Source organism: Spea bombifrons, chromosome 5 (assembly GCF_027358695.1).
Source record: "Spea bombifrons isolate aSpeBom1 chromosome 5, aSpeBom1.2.pri, whole genome shotgun sequence".
In the NCBI taxonomy this organism is placed as follows: domain Eukaryota; kingdom Metazoa; phylum Chordata; class Amphibia; order Anura; family Pelobatidae; genus Spea; species Spea bombifrons.
In genome coordinates, this window is record NC_071091.1 from 32,294,096 (window position 1) to 32,312,123 (window position 18,028).

Sequence of the window (18,028 nt, forward strand, 5' to 3'; positions counted from 1 at the left end):
AATTTGACGCTGCGGCTGATTTACATGAAAATCACAAATTCTTCCTCTTTTATTGACTGTACTACAATTGCTTTACATTTTTTTTTCATTTTATAGCCATAGTTGATGGTTTTTTTTAGTGAATTCCATGGATGTTTTAAGTTTATTAGCTATAACTGCATACTTTAAAGTCAAGTAGCTTGGTTATTACTATTTAATGAATTCCGCTGAATCTGGACTTGTTTGTTCTGTTCATGCGTGTATAATATTTTTTAAGCATGCTATATTCTTTCAGCAAAGTCCAAACGATGATATTTGCAGCCAAATACTTTCATAGTGTTATGGGTAAATGTTAGTGTGGTTTTGCAGATGTAGACTGTAACATTTTAGATGTTGGCTTCCATTACACCACAAGAGAAACCGAGAAACTTACTTAACATGCCACGAAGCCTGCTTTGTATTGTTTATCAACATATTAATATGGTCTCCTCATTTGTAACATTCAGTGACCCAGTCTTAATATACCTCCAAGGCAGGTTCTTAACAATTAGTGGACAGGTGGGTGTATACATATATGTACTGTGTATAGGTAAACAGAGAGAAAAGTTAGCTCATCTCCAGTAATAGCTGGAACGGTGATTATTGGCCCATGCAGTAGACAATTGGCCTTGAACCTGGTCCTTGAGGCCTGTTCTGAGGATTTAAATTTCAGTTAACATAGAATCAAACAGTTAGCACTAGAAGTCACTGAACATTGAGGTAAAAAGCCAAACCTTGCGCGCTTCAAACTACAGATGACAGTTTTGAACCCATGCGCTAAAGTTACCATCCCCAACTCCATATATTGTCCATGCTGCCCTTAAACACTGGTGGGGGGTTTTTCCCACCATGTTATTTAGTAGGTAATGTGTTATGGGATATGTCTGGTACCTTTTGGAGGCTTAATGGTGTAATCCATTTTTATGTAAATGAACAGAATTGGTAATCGAGGGAGCTGTATTCCAAAGACTTGTTTTCTGATCCATGATTGGTCCTGTTTATAATTTAGAACTACTGATTAAAACCAAACAAGCTGGTAGCTTAGTAAAACACCAATAAGAAAATATTTTTACACGGATCACATAGATCGCAGAAAACATATGTTGTATGGAAAATGATTAATGACTCTTAATACGTTTTAACCCTTTTAGTGCCTAGCTATATCCCTTCTCTGCACTATGGGACAAAATGTCTACATTCAGCAAGACTTCTATTATAGCAAGAAGCCTCAGGTCTACATTTAAACATGGAGGCTCGGATTGCATAAGGGAAAATTATGCTGATTGGTCAGTGACCAACTGCAGCATCTCTCTGCAGAAACATAACGTGTCTGATCCCAACCTGGGATCAGGGACTGGTGCATTGACCAGAACCTTGTTGAAGCTGATAGTTACCATGCCAGTAACAGCTTGCCAGCATAAAGGAACAATTGCCTGACCCTTGCTTATATACAGATATTAGATGTTGTGATATTACAAAGGACCCCCTGCAGCCAAAGCTCCATCCCATTAAATAAATAAGAAAAAATATTTTTTTTTAATTGAAAAAAATAAGAAAATATTAATGCCAACTTCTTGAAGGTTTTTGATATTTCTCAAAATACAAAATGTTGTCCTCACTGGCTAGAAACTCTGCATGCCACTTAAGGAATTTTGTTGGCTAGAATTAGGGATTGAAACTGACCCCCCAAAAATAGTCAGTGAATGTTCTAGAAGATAAATTAGGTAGGTTCTATACAGTCTTGAAGTCTATTACAACTGCGATCATACATTGGAAGTTTGGCCTTAATTTTGGTTTGGCCTTAATTTTCAGGGCTTTTACTTTGATCTCAGGGGTTCTCAGATGAATGGTCATATATTCTGGAAATTATTATATTTTGCACTGATTTGATGATATTTTGGTCTCAACAGATGTGTTTCTGGATTGCACATCATAGCTGACATTCCGGTTTTAATGTGTGTAACTAAATATAGTATTGCCTTATAGACCCAACAAAAAATAGGATTTCCACGAGCACATTAATCAAATAATTTAGTCCCAGTTAATGCTGTGAGTATTACTTTCACTTGGGAAAGTACAATCCATACGTGATAGCTGAAGCTACCTCTGCCTAAATTGATGAAAAAGTGTCAGCAATATTTAAAGTAGCACTACATATTTAATATTATTAATATCATAATATGATTTTCTTTCTTCTCCAAAGAGATTGTTTGCCTCAATGTTACATTTTACTAATTGGCTTGTTGTATTAGTAGAATGTAAGCTGTACCCGTTCCAATTGTATGCCTTATTATATTTCCATCTGCTCCATCAATTTCATTTATTTTCTCTTGTATACAAGCCTTACTTTCTGAAACAAAACATTTTCGTGTTTAAGTTGCTTGATTTTGTTTCAAAATGCACGTGCTATTTTTTTTTTTTTTTTACTTGGGTGGTAAGAGGGTTCAAGAATGCAAATTTCTTACTTTCCTGTTTCTCTTGTCTGCATTTCTCTTCTTTTTGAGGAAAAACAAACAAAAATTGAAATGGCAATACAGTCTTCACTGAGCATGACAGATGTAATTAACAGGGCAAAATAATGGTATTCATGCTAGTCATGTGGTGTTGAGGAATTGAAGAAAAAGATCAACAAAAAAAGTATCATTTGTAGGATGAAGGCATGTCTCAATTGTGTGTGTGTATATATATTTATATATATATATATATATATATATATATATATATATATGCATAGTGGTATTTTGTGGTATGTGTAACTATATGTAGCTATAGCTACAGCAAATTAGTATTATTTGCAAATGTGTATGTTTAAAAGTTTCCATACATCAGGAAAATACATCACCCTACACTTTTTTAGTTGACCGTTTTTTTTTTGCTGAATTGTTTTTTCAGAGCTTTATTTTTCAGTATCTGAGGGGTTGTCACATGGCAACATACAATACATACAATACAATGTACAATACATACATACAACATACAAATTATTTGAAGGGCATATAAAGGGTTTACAGGAGAAATAAAGTAATAGTAAAACTAAGGGGTTTGAGAATCGGTCAGAAGGGGAGTGAGGCTAGTCCTACTTCTCCTCTAGACTGTTCGTAAGCAGTCACTCTGCAGGCTATGGATAAGTATACACAGTCACAGATTATGACCTGCTCCTCCTTCCTCAACACCAGGCGGTCCCTGGCAAACCATAAAGTGTCCTTTACACAGCACATTGGAGGCCGATCATCATCAATGTGTGTTTTCCTGGTAAAAGTCTGTAAAGTACAGAGTGGTAGGAAAGTTACTCGATAGAGTCCTTGAACAAAGCCTGTGCAAACAGCCACTGCCAGAACAAGGGCAGTTTCCGCCTCCAAAATGCATTGTGGGCAGTGTCTATATCTGCACAGCCCATGGCATGCATTCATTTCCATGAATGACCATCCAGGCAATGTCCTTATGCCTGTTGGTCAGCCTGCTTGATGCCACATCTGACCAAACATTCATGTCTTTGGCAGCCTGGATCCCTGGTATGCTTGGCTGTAATGAGCTTGTAAATCACATAAGGTGAGCACAGCTCTCCCTCTAGTTGGTGATCCCTTACAAATTTCCCAATGTCCGAGTAGAACCAGGGCATAGTCCAATTGTAAGGAATGGAGCTGTCCCACCTTTCCCACTACAGTTGCCTCCAAAGGGACAGTAGAAGGACAGAAAGAAGTTAGACATGGATTTTCCAGAAGAGCCTTTCACTACATCTCTTAAGAGTCCTGTTCACACAGTTACATAGCATGGTAGGGATGTCAGGCACTCCTGCGAGGGTCCCTGAGCATCAGTGTGCCCTTTACCCTGTCCAGTGGAAGACTGACTTGTTGATTGCTCGGTGGATGACCAGCAAGGGCTACGTCTGAGCCACATAATGCAGAATGTGGAAAATTTGTTGCACAGCACCAGCACTTACCCTTCTGTATGAGATCTCTGAGGCTACACAGTCCAAATTTCAGCTTTACTTTAGCCTCTCCTCCCAGCTTTTCAGGGTCACACCGTCTCTGCAGAACCAGACTCTTAGGATCTTTAGGAAGTCAGTCTTAATGGGAAATGGGAACGGGTCAGTAGTCAGGTCTCCTTGGCCGAACATCATATTTACCAACCAAATGAAACATCAGTAATCAGTTTTAATACACTCTTTTTACCTGCCATCCGTTTCTTTTCATAATTCTTCCTATAGGTTTTCTTGAAAGAGGGCCCCTGAAAATCCTTTTATCTTTAAGATTTAAGTATTTCTTTGCAAACATTTGATTTATATCTTTTTTTTCACCCAAAGTGCTTTTCTTTAATCTTTACCTCTCAAACTGGATAAGTAGTAGGTTAAATGAAACAATTAGTGAATCGGTGAAACAGGGGTTTGCAGCTTGCCAGCCCAGACTCCAGAGGATCTTATAAGCAGTAGCTTGCTCTGATGTTGAGTGAATAAGCATTTATCAATCAGTGATGTTCCGGATTACACCTTGTATGGAGGGTTTTCTTCAAGCCTATTAATTGAATGACCATATTTACTATGCTTTGCTGGGCAATGTTTTATGAATTAACACTGCTTACAAAGTTCTGCTGTAAACGTCATGACCTGTAGAAATGCAAGTGAAGAAAGAAGAAGGCAAAGTAATTAGAGCGTGGGAAGAGCAATTGACGTTTACTGAATTTTGACGCTGAGAGATGTCATCTTTTCCATGCCGATGAAAGATCTCGCAGGACAATTTGTGTCAACGCTTAGGAGTTACCTCATCAAGATTTCATGACCTATGACCAGTCTTGTCTTCCAGATCACCATTCCCTTCCATTCTCATTTATGTTTTAATTTGACCAGACCACTGTTGTACTGACAATTGTAATCTTTTCTGTGAAACCTGAATCCATAATATACCAAAATAAAACCATAATACGGTTGATCACTGCCCGCTGCTTGTTCTCTGTGGTATCTAGAAAATTCTTACTGATCAGTTGATCGTCATAAACATATAATATGTTTTTTCCATTTAGGGTTTGCCGTCCTTGAAAATTAGCATTTTTGTTAGCATTTTTGTTATTTTGGTGTTGCTATTGCTGTTTCCTCCTTTTATTCAGCAGTATGGAGATTGGCATTTATTGAACAGTTATACGTTATATTATTATATTTAACATACTTAGCTGAGGAAGATGCATAGTAAGGACAGGAACAATAAATATTTAATTCACTACCTACATAGATGTCCTGTCATATATAGTTTCATTAACACAGCTGCCCCACAGAGGATGCTATACATTTAGTATAATTCATTAATATCCAGACCAGATTGTATTTGGATAATGTTTTGGAATTTTTCAAGCATTCAAGCAACTTTTTAAACAAAATTATTTTAAGCTCTTGGTGGGTTTTACTTTGTATTGTTTGAATATCATATTGTGACCAGAAAGGACCCTTGCAGTAACATGTGTTTCGTTTGAGCATCGTCAAATAATGGGATGAAATCATAGCCTATACATTCAGGTTGAATGATAAATGTGTTTCTAATGATAGTTCTGCTTTATCAGCAGTACTGAAAAAGAAAAAAAAAAAAAAAAGCAACCTTAAATAGCCATCAAAGAAGAATTTTGTATGTAAAGTGACTTGCTAAGCAAAAGGCTTTTTGCATTTATCATGATACAGCTCAGTTTGGCAGTAATGACATAATCCTTTTCGGGCTTTTTAAATTTACAACGCCATTAGGAATGACCCATTTCCCACACATAACAGAAACCACAAGAAATGGAGAACTTACTACTACGTATGGATAAAAGGGACTATTCCAGAATAAATATGCATGTGAATAATTTTAAGACTTTTCAGAAGTACTTCTCTTCTCTCAGTTTATTGTATTTCACAGATGCAACAGATATATGGGAGAGAGTTAAATATACTTTGCTCAAATATACTCTAATTCAGTTCTCTGTGTGTCTTGACTCATATGCTAAACTCAACATGTTATCTGTGTATCTTGTATGTTACATGTTACATTGTTAGGGGTTCAAACTGGTAATGTCACAAGGGGACAGAAATGGATAATCCTGTTTAGCGTTTGACTGATCAGGTGTTGAAAACAGCTGGGTTGTCAAAGGAGTGCAGAAGACATCAAACATGTTTTCATACCTGTGATGTTCATATCTATATCATGGTTTTCACAGTCTTTGAAGCAAAGGTCTACAGGAGTGACTATGTTCAAGTGGGTGGCTTAGGCCTTTTTTGATGATGGTCTGAGAATGTGACCTGTACACTGGTAGGCAAGTTGCATTGATTGCTAATAAAAGAAAAACACCACAAAACACATACAATAATCTACGAGAAAAAGTCACCGCTGGACAGGATAGTATAGGCACTGCATTTGTTGTTAGTTATATATGCAGTTGTGTGAAAAACAAAGTACCCTCTCTATAATAACAATCATCTGTTCCTTAGCAGGTCTAAAAATTAGGTCAGTACAACCTCAGATAAACAACAACACATGACATATTACACCGTGTCATGATTTATTCAATAACGAACTCAACTATGCTTTTCGTTGGGATTTACTGTGAATTAGAATTCAAGTTGAGTTGAACCATGGTTCACCTGAGAATCAAGTTCGCTTAAGCAAATAGACAAGTTGCAGCATCAGCCAACTCAGTCTAGGTGGCCTTATTAATGTTACTGTAAATTAACCTTTGTGAAAAGACCAGCAGACCAGCCCTCCGATTATCAATTTCTCTTTTTCATTCTGTCTGATATGGAAACCTTCAGTGAACGTACCTTTTTGAGGATGCCTTCTTACCTATTGGTAAATGGGTGGGATCTTAGTATTGCTGATTTCTTTTTAATGCTCCTTGTTAAATTCATACCTGTTTAGGTATAGGCGGGTAAAATGGTGTGTAGGGTGAAAGTCTAGTAGGCTGGTGTTCTTTAAATGCTGGGGCCTATTTGATCCCACTCCAGCCGTGTATGTGTTGACCCATTCAAACAGACAAGCGCCTTTTCAGGGGTCAGTACAGTGAAGCTTGAGGTAATAGCTTGTGGAACCCGAAGTTTGTTATGAGCAATGTCAACATGATGTTTAAATAATACTCCAGCTACATGATTCTGTGTATATGTAATGATTAAAATGTAAGCTGCAAAGCAAACATTTCTTCTGTATATTTTGAATGATTTGTTGATAGTAACCTATGTTTATTTTCTTTCAGTCATTTAAATCAAAGGACGGTTACCTTGTAATTGGGGCAGGCAACGATCAACAGTTCTCTACTGTTTGCAAGGTAAGCAGAATGATGACGTAATGCAAGTGTTCCCCATAATGATCACCATGACATATTTCTTTTACAAGTCACCTTTTAAATATTCTAAGTTGTAAAAACAAGGCTGATAGGAATGACCACTTGATAATGGGTTAATTATTATTTTCTTTGGCAGCACTGAGCGATGCTTTGTAACTGAGCCCTATGCATGACCCAGCTGACACACACCAGGATCTATAACCCTAATTCATGTGTACAGTTTGAGCTAAAATAACTAGTCAGCTGTCTATAAATGGGTGTGTGTATTTTTGCTTTATTTAAAAGAAGGAAAAATATGTTTTTCCAAGCAGAAAACTATAATTTGGGGTATAATATGTATGTGTGTATATGCAACTTTATTTAAAACAACATTTTCAGAGAAACTTAACATTTGTATGTGTTTTTTGTTCATTTTTTCAGTATATATATATATGTAAGAAAGCCACCTAATATGTATATACAATTGGGAAAGGTACCGTAACTTCCTGTTGTCATGACCTGCATGATTATCTCTCCTCATATTGTTAAGTTGCTGATTGCCGCTGATTGGTTCAGGCAGCCTTTATAAGAATGAAGTGAGGAGAAATTTGAGAGCTCCATGACAGGAAATTGATAAGATAATGCTGGCCTTGACAACGGTTGCCGCCAATTTTAGCTTGAGGCCAAACTTAATATCTCCAAAACAATTACACTGATTGACACACAAAAGGCACACATCATTTTGGTAATTTACAAATTTGAACGTTAGAAATGCAATTGTAAAACAGTGTTACATGAGCACATTTAGAAGCAAGTTTCCTACAATCTGAACGATATTAGTTTTATTGCCACTCATACCCTCAAACATGTAAATCTCCTCAAAAAGAGGAACACCAGGGGTAAGAAGACAGATGCATTTTTGGGGTGATCCTGCCCCTTTAAAAATGAAACACTTGGGAGGTATGTGAATTAACCGAAGCAATTATGCTAATAAACTGAAGCCTGTAAAACTCTCAAGGCATGTTGGGGACTCAGAAAAACGGTTGTGAGCCCCATACAGCCGGCGCGCTTATACATACTAGCCCAACCCAAACACATTATATAAGGGCTTATTATTAGAATCAAGTTCAGATGCCCTTATTAGTGTGAATTGGATGTTAACTAAGTGTGTACAGAATTAATTCAAGCCTTTCAACGATGATCAAAGCATAGGTTTCACACAGAGGACCGGTGGTGCGAATACTAAACACACACCAATTGTTGCCTGTGAACTTATTTACATTGCTTTACAAAGACGTATGCCCTAAGTGGTAACAGACGTGTTGAATGTACTACGCAGTCTCAAATGTTTGATCTTGGAGAAGAAAAGGTTCCTGATTCTTGCTGAATAAAAGAGAGCTAATTTTGTATTTTTTTTTAAATAGCAATATACACAAAATCTAGATTTTGTTTTTTAGTTACTGATTGCCTTTTGCTATAGCAACTGTTTAGTAACAAGCATTGGGAATACAGATTGATGGACATAGAGGCGTCACAGTTTTATTCTGGCGACTACCTGGTTTATGTATGGAAAAAAACATGATTAAACTAAACAGCAGCATTTTCTGTTTGCATGTATCAAAAGTTTGACATTTTTTGGAACAACTGTGTATTGTTGGTTCTCTAAATAGACAATGCCTCGTAAATTCCAGAACATAGTATACTGTATTCAGTGTAAAGAAACATTTTACAGCAGACTGAAATGGTTACACCCATGTATGTATTTTAATGTTTTTGAAAATGAATTACATTATTGTTTGTATAGCGTTTCACTAGAAAATTATTTTTAAAAAATGGAATAAAATCCAAGAAAATTAAGACATTGCATCAAGTGTAAGTTAAGATCAGCGCTTAAAGTATTCCTAGAACCCAAGCTGGCCCTGTTGAGGTTTTTAATTTATAATCTATCCATCCATGCCAACCATTTTCAGGTATATGGATAAGAATTCTTCAAGTCACTTAAAGTTTATTCGTTTTATATTGGTACGATAGCAGCAAAGAAGAAAAAGAAGCAGCCTACAATTGGTGACATGAGCTGTCAAAAATAAAATACACAGACGTGATGGGCAAATTTCAGCGAGTTTTATGACTAGCTACGCTTTACCATGTAACAGAAAGCGTAGGTCTGTACACAGGATTGAAGAAGAGCCACTAGACATTTACTAAATCAATTTGTTTACCTGTTACAATTGTGTGAAAAGTCAATATGCCTAGTAAAGCCAATCAAGCTGTCAGCATGGTCTGATAACATACATTTATGGCAATTACATTTCATTAAGGCACTATATTTAAAAAAACAAACAAAACGTATACTGTTTTTTACATTTTAATTGCTATCTACATAAAAGTACCATAGCTTTTACATAAAAATTGAATTTTGCTGATTTTCAGATGCAGATATCATTTTTAGATGTATTATTTTTAGATCCACTTTCTGTGCACATGTCTACAATCAAATCATTGACATCTATGTAAAACTTCTTCACCAGCACTGTAAAAAATTGAGATAAAAGAGATTGTAGCAGGGAAATTAACATAGGTCATGTAATTAATTTACACTTTAACTTCCCAGTTATGCTATATAACATTCAAATCCCCAGTCCAGATTTAGATCGTTTGGATTGTACCTATCTATAAAATACAAAGCCTAATAATAATAATGCTTATTTATTAGACAAATATTGATTTTACACATTCTTTGTGTCTGGAAGAATAAACATGAAAATCATTTCAATAAGTAAGGTATTATATATGCTATTTTTACATCTGATGGGCTTACATAGCTTTTTTGCTTCATCAAACTTATATCATGCACAGAACACTGAGAAACCGGACAGATGCTAGTAGAAAGCTTGAATATGTGTTTACATGCCACCAACTAGGAAGTAAAACAGATACACCTGTGGGAGAAGACTCCTACTGCACCAACCATAACATCAAAGACATGAAAGAAACAATTGTCAAGTGGAACTTCAGAGAGAGGAGCAGGAACACATGGGAATATGAACGTGTGCAAAATTAGAATTTAATGAATAAGTCAACTGCAGCAAGGGTTCAAATCTCAGTATTGTCTAGCAGTACAGTGTACCCCTGACTCTCTCTCTCTACTGCTATGTAACAAGATCTATAGATTTACAAGCTCTCTCTGATGTCTACCAAAGGCTGTGGCATCTCACACCTGACCCTGTTATCTTTAAGAAAATTCAGTATGACAAGGAATTATTTGTCGTCAAGGATTGTTCTTTGAAATAATGTTTTACATTTAGTTGTAACATGCTTCAAAATTCATGGAACAGCATAAGCCTTATATGTAAAAACACACACCATATACAATCCAGGTTAAATAGGAACATATGCTATTGGACCAATGTATGCTATAGCTCTGAGAGCAACAATGTCTACAGAAGATCTTGCGTATCTAGGGTTGCCTATATATATATATATATATATATAAAGTTACCTTTCCTATTTCTTACTTCCATTGTTTGGGCTCCATAAATTTGTCCTAGAGAATATCATATTAATTATTTTCAGTTTCACCCCTTTTTGACATTTTTTTTGCTCTAGTACTTCATTATTTTGTTTTACTTATTTTGTATTATTTATAATATTTTACAAAAGGCATTACATTTAACTTATTTGAGTTAATAATTATTTGGAAATCAGATTCAAGTCCTAAAATTAAGGAAGCAATTGAACTGTGGTAGTTTGAAATGCTCCATTCCATGAGATCATTTAATGTAAAGTACCCCTTTACATTACCACCACATGATGTCACCATTGCTTCGTATTGCTTCATACTGAAAAAAGATGTGTTACAAGTTCAGTTTTAAATAACAGAGCAATAATCGCCTCATTGATTTATAATAGACCATAAATCTTAAAAAGTACAAATATAAAAAGCGTAGTAAAACTGATGTAAAGCACATCTCAACAAGTTGAAACAAACAAAGATGCATTATCAGTTATACAAACAGATACATGAAAAAGTGTGTTACTTATGAAAAGAATATACATAAATATCTTATCAATTATTATAATGTGCTTAACAACAAAAATAGAATTATTACATTGATGAATTGTTGAAGAAAATTGCAGCTCAAGCATGTAAAAACCATGATTCTGGAATATTGGCTTTTTTGTTTTAATTATCATGTCGTTGTTTTTTGTTGTAGCTTTTATTATGCTGTAGTTTTGATTTTTTGCTGCTACCGTGTAATAAATACTTACACAAAGTAATGCATTGTTGGTTTTAACTGTGATGTTCAAATAATATATGTACAGTATCTCACAAAAGTGAGTACACCCCTCACATTTTTGTAAATATTTTATTATATCTTTTCATGTGATAACACTGAAGAAATGACACTCAAATGACACAGTATAACAGTGTACATTTGCTGCCCCCTCAAATAGAACTCAACACACAGCCATTAATGTCTGAACCTTGGCAACAAAAGTGAGTACACCCCAAAGTGGAAATGTCCAAATTGGGCCCAATTAGCCTTCTCCCCTCCCTAGTGTCATGTGACTCGTTAGTGTTACAAGGTCTCAGGTGTGAATGGGGAGCAGGTGTGTTAAATTTTGTGTGTTTTGACAGTGAAGCCAGTCTCCAAACCAAGATATATCCAACCAAGATACATCCAGATGTAAGGATAAAATATCAAGCATATGTGGCAGGTCCAACCAATTGGCTCAGTAGTAAAGCGCCCCACAAATTATTTTGGACACTCAGCCATAACACAAAGTTCCTAGCTCACTAGTCAGTGCATTGACCGCAGAGAGAGGAACACAGAAGGAATCAATGTTGGAGTGTATGATGTTTAAATGAAAACTCATGCCTATTTTTTACTTATTAAGTATATATCGAAGACAATACCTCCTGTCTGTCTTGTGCCGTTCTATCAGAAAGACGATACAGGGAGCCTAATTCCCTAACCTTTGCTAATATCAGCAACCTTCACTGCCACTCAGGTGTCCATACCAACAGTTGGCATGTGTAAAAACACTAGGGGCACAGGTGCTCTTCAATAACCAAATTCAGCCATAAAACCTGTGATGCCAGTAAACAGCTGAAACTCTTTTGATGGGAGAGAGGTAAACAATGAAGAAAACATTGTCTGCTCTTGTGATCGCTGTCTAATCAATGGCCATGACTGTATGAACTGAAATCATTTTTTCCCCAGATGCTTCCATTGCCTATAGATAGAAATTAAATTTAAAACAAACCGATTAATTCCATATTGTTTAAATCAGATAAGCCTAAATGTGCCCTGCTTTGTAACTTGTTACAGGTCTGAGTGAATTTATTTTAGAATGTGTATGCTGCTGGTCTGGAACAGATATAATAAATGTCCAGTGAAGTGGTCGGACCAGTTAGACGATTTAAGAAATGTTAGACAGAACTATGCTACTTTATACTGACCGCTACTATTACATGATAGTAAAGAATGTGTCCAGATGTAGAATCTAAGAATTCAGTTGAGTTATATAGTGTTCAGACAGCAGGACTATACCACCAACTTACAAATCACAGTAATGATGATTAGGCCATCAAACTTTAATTGAAATCATGATGTCTAAACTATGATTTTTTGCATATTTGTGACATTTGTACTTGACATGACCAGCATTTTGAAAAACCTCATCGTCTTGGGTAGGGACAGGGTTGTCATGACCAGATGTGTCAGAACGCACTAGTGCATTCGAAGAGCAAATGCCTGGTCACAGCTAAAAGGCAGAACACTGGGGCATTGTTAGATAAGTGAGGGCTGAAATACCTCGAACTGCATGTTTTAGGGAAAAAGCTATATAAATGGGTACAGATGCGTTAATGTTTCCCTTCCAGACCTATTTTTAGAACATGGTGTGGGACAAAATATTTAGAGGAATTCGCTGAGAAATATATTTTCCAGCAATTGATAGATCCAGGATATACAGCTGTCAAAAACCTCAGCTGTTAAAAACACAAAAGGGGTAACATTGATGTACCATGAAAATAAACAAGACAGGTTTTGGACCTATGAATTAGAAATGAATAACTATAAATGTATAACTATAAATACTTGATTATTATTATTATTGATTGTTCTATATAGCACCATCAAATTCCGTAGTGCTGTACAATGGGTAGACAGGACATAACAAGTAGTATGTAACATAACAAATTGACTAACAGAGACAACAGGTGAGGATAATTAGGATGATTAGTTGAGTAACATCAATTTCCCTAATTTTAGCAGTTTACTCAGCAGTTTAAAACTCTCTAAATAACCATAGCAGTTTATATTACACAGTGAGTTTTGAACAGTTTGTATAGGAATATTTTTTGGTTCCATAAAAGGGACAGAAAATGTATGTGCATGTATGTCTATATATATAAAGTATATGCCTGGAAGTCCTAGCACATTGTGTTATGTACTAGTATTGGTGTTATGTACATATAGAATAAACAGCTCTGTACGTTTATATATAAATGCCCACACACTGTGCTGAGATGGTCAATTCATATATAGATGTATATTGTGTTATTTTTCTAATGTTTTCTTGTTTGTAACACTATATGTTTAATTTGTGCAGGTCTTGGGGTTACCTGAACTAGTTTGCGATGCCAGGTTTACAACCAACGAACTGAGAGTCCAACACAGGAGAGAGCTCCTTTCCATATTAACTGTGAAGTAGGTCCAATATGATTGTAATATCTTGATATTCAGTATATGTATATATATATATTTATCCTTCCAAGTTTGCTTTACTAGAGGGTGATGTGGATCAAGGATATGTACAGTACACATAACACATGACATGAGCTACATTATAGAGTATAGAGAGAAATATGAGCTTGCTGCCTAGATTTGCTAATGGGAAAGGAATCATTGTACTTCCTGGAGTTTTCTGGGGGAGCAGTTTTAACCTTGGAAAACCCTTTGTTCAAATGATTTAAGGCACAACAATAGAACAGAGGATGTGTCACCTGCTTCAGTTAGCTGAAGATGGCACAGTGTTTTCTTTGAAATTATTGTGTTCTCTTGCTATATGAAGACGATTGCATGAAGTTATGGCCAAGTGAAGCTCAATCTTACTATCAGCATAGGTTGTGCTTACTGATATACATGGGGAAATGAGAGATGGAAATTTACATCTCTGTGACACCTTTTAATGGGTCAGCATAGAAAAAGTTATAAAGTGAAATACGTTTTGATGATGTAACCATTGAACCTCTAAGGCCTAACCATTTTTATGATAATAAATATATTACTTCCATTAAACGATATCTAGACATCTCTGTTCTCTTTGACCAGTACCATAATATTCACACCAGCATGAGCGCTGAATTAATAACAATGAGGGTTACTATTAAAGTTTTGAGATATACTGAAATGTGGGTATTTAATAGAAATACGGATAACTAGGAACATTCTAAATGAGGCGACCCTGAGATTCTTGGAATATGGCCAATATACACTCATGGTGATAATTCTGTGTGACTCGCTGAGTGTTACCCAAATCTTGGTCCTCATGGAAACCTTGTTTTGTCATTATTTAAAGATACTTATAATTCAAACTTAATTGAAACGGGAATATGAACCAAAACATATTGGTAGCAAAGGGGAGGTACACACAACATCTCAAAGCAAAAATATACATAGTGGAGTCCCACCAAGTTGGAAATTGTACCCTGCACAATAATAAGACATAGAAATAAGGACGGTAACCATGCACATTCCCATCATACCAATTGCATACACAAATATCAGTTGAACTTCTTTTTTTAACAATCCCTAAATTAATTGTTTACTAAATATACAAAAAGACATTTTGCATGTTAGTCCGTGAATTCATGTGTGGGACTGGCACCTGCCTAGGCCCTATTCAGAGTACAAGATAGGGCAATTTTTATGGAACTTATATGTCATAAAAAGTGTGTGCTAAATTGTGAAAAATACAGTGTATCATATGGACCTTGTGGTAAAGCAAGATACAAATTTTAATTACGTCAATAAAGGAAATAAGAATAAAAAAAAAAGAATGTACTTAATGCTTTCTCTACAGATCGAGGAAGCCGTTTGACTTTAAATTTAGGTCAAGGGCTTTTGTTTCAAGATAGAATGATGAATGTGTCCATTGGTAATCATGGAATGCAAAGATGTTCCATCCCTGACTAAGTGTACTTAAAGGTATTTAATCTCCTCTCCCTCTGCATAAAACAGATATTAGTTACAGCGACAATGTAAAAAAAATAAAGTAAAAAAAAAAAAAATAACCATCATGACATATATTTTCTTTTCCATAAAAAGAAATGAAGCCATTTATAGTGCTTGCGGGATGAGACTAAAAGATACACAAACACTAGCTTTAAATACACCCTTGTGATTACATGGGGATGCTGAACAGTCTGAAGGCACGTTTGATACAGCTCTGGGTTGGCTTGTGAGAGCTTCAAGGAAACCACTAGTGTAACTCCAGGAATGATGTATGTGCTCGCCTTGAAAATTCATTAAGCGTACCATGAGAGGATAATATTTACATAGACTTGACTCATTGACATTGTGACTGAAAAGTCCTGATTTTGGAGCGTTCTCGTTTATTCCCTCAGTAAGTTATCCGTTTACATAGCACAATTATTATCTTATTTTATAAGTTAGCCTTAATCTTTATATATTTTTGTTTTAACATAGCATGTGTAAAGATACTTTGTGTATTTTTGCATCCATCATACTAAGACGGGAGCCAAGAATAGCTGTCTTTGTTTCTTGTAAACCTTCTGGCAATATGAGTACATGTCATTGTGTTAATTTATATTTTTTAAATAAAAGAATGGAAGTTTTGTTTGGCATCATGGATAGACCACATAAAGAATCTCTGTTTTTCCTCCAGGAGACAAATCATTCTTATTTCACATGTATTATATAATATTAAAATATTATGTTTACATTTCCATGTTTTTTTGTGTTACAGGATTGTCTGTTTAAAACATTGTTTTACCTAACATTATTTTTAGGTAGCTTTGTTACGCATAAACCATATCCTTTGATGTATTTTCATTGAAGCTGTGGTTACCTGACCAGATTTTTTGGAAAACACTATATAATCAGACAATTCACACAAAGAAATAGGAATGCGATGGAGGCGTCACGAGGAGTATGGAAATAATGTAGACCAAAAATTGTCCCGGTATACAGTAACCGCCCTGCAAAGTGAGGGGAGCGCTTGAGTCACCTGGAAGTAATGCCCCATGCTCCCTTCCACCTCCAGAAGATATGTGACACCAGAGTGGAGCAGCCCTACTTATAGCTCTGTATAGTTAGTAGCGTCAGAGAGGAGAGAAAAGCGTAAGGATCTAACCACCAACTAAATGGCTAAATGTTAGTGGCAAATGTGAAAACTTAGAGAGGAGTGCAGAATTCAGAAAAAAATAAATGATGTAGACATAATTTATCCCTGGAGTTTAAATAATTGAATTTAAAGTACATGATACAAGGTATATAGTACATGATAATTAATTTGATCTGAACACCAACAACTAAGGTGTAATTTGCCCATCGGCCAGGATAATTGTGGATGGGGGCTTGCATTTGTACCTTGTCCTCTACTCATGCCAATACCAGCTTGTTGGGTACCCTTTTAGCGACAAGCATCTAAACGATCAATGCTTGCACACTTTTTTTTGCAATAAAACACCTTTGTCATTTATCCTGCCTTCTGACCTAATTCAGGAACCACAGCATATATGTGCACGTGTGGACTGGTATGGCAGACAAGTGTTCACGTACCTGCAAGCCATTCTTTATAGAAGATGGGTTGAATTATATTTATATCCACTATTTGGAATTGTTCTCCTTCCGAGACCCTTATCCCTATAGGAACCTTGTAACACCACCATTCATTGACCTGAAATCTCACATCCGCATTATTCATTATCTCCTGTGGATCTCCCACAAGAACTGAACTCTTTTTACAAGGATGTGCTAAACTCCTTTTGGTTGTTATTATTGCCCACTCATATAGAAAGACATTTATTGCATTTTAACTACTTTTCTATATAGTGCTTCAGAATATTGTATTACTGTTTAAATAAAGGCTTGTCACAGTAATTACTGTGCTCTTTATATTATATGCAAGCAACATGTACGTCTTCATCAGGAGGTTAACCACAATGCACATGATCCTCTGCAGTTATCTGAAGGAGAATCATTAGAATTGTAGTTAATCCACAACAGAAAAAACATTGACCCTTGCTCCAATTTAGCTCTTGAAAACTTGAGATTCTACACTGTTTGTGATATTGTGGTCTAATTTCTCTCTGTCCGCATCAGCTTTGATCCTTAGATGAATCCAATGCATTTAAAAGAGATATGAAATTACTGTAGAATTTCCTATATGTCATAAATTGCGTGCAAGTACAATTTTGGTCCTTCTAGTGTTTTTGTGATTTTTGGGCTTATGTCACACGCGGAAAAGTGCAGTGATCATTAAAACAAAACATGGCATGCATATCGCAAGTCCAAATACACAAAACCCACAGCGTATGATGACTGACAACACACAAGGGGGATTCAATCAAAGACGTTTACTGATGGTCTGTGTCGACTGCATCATTCCATAAACAAACATTTGTCAGGGTTACACAATGAGAAAAACAAACTATTTAAATATATTTACTATTAAAGGCAGAGGTCCAAAATATTTGGAATAG

At 35.8% G+C, this 18,028-nt stretch overlaps 1 protein-coding gene across 1 annotated transcript in view; it reads left to right on the forward strand.

Moving 5' to 3' along the window:
- The window catches only part of SUGCT (succinyl-CoA:glutarate-CoA transferase), a 247,269-nt gene that overhangs the window by 54,351 nt on the left and 174,890 nt on the right, over nt 1-18,028 (forward strand). The window contains exons 10-11 of the mRNA XM_053466256.1: nt 7,225-7,296; nt 13,912-14,009. Coding sequence (XP_053322231.1) covers nt 7,225-7,296; nt 13,912-14,009 — 170 coding nt within the window. The remainder of the gene's footprint in view (nt 1-7,224; nt 7,297-13,911; nt 14,010-18,028) is intronic.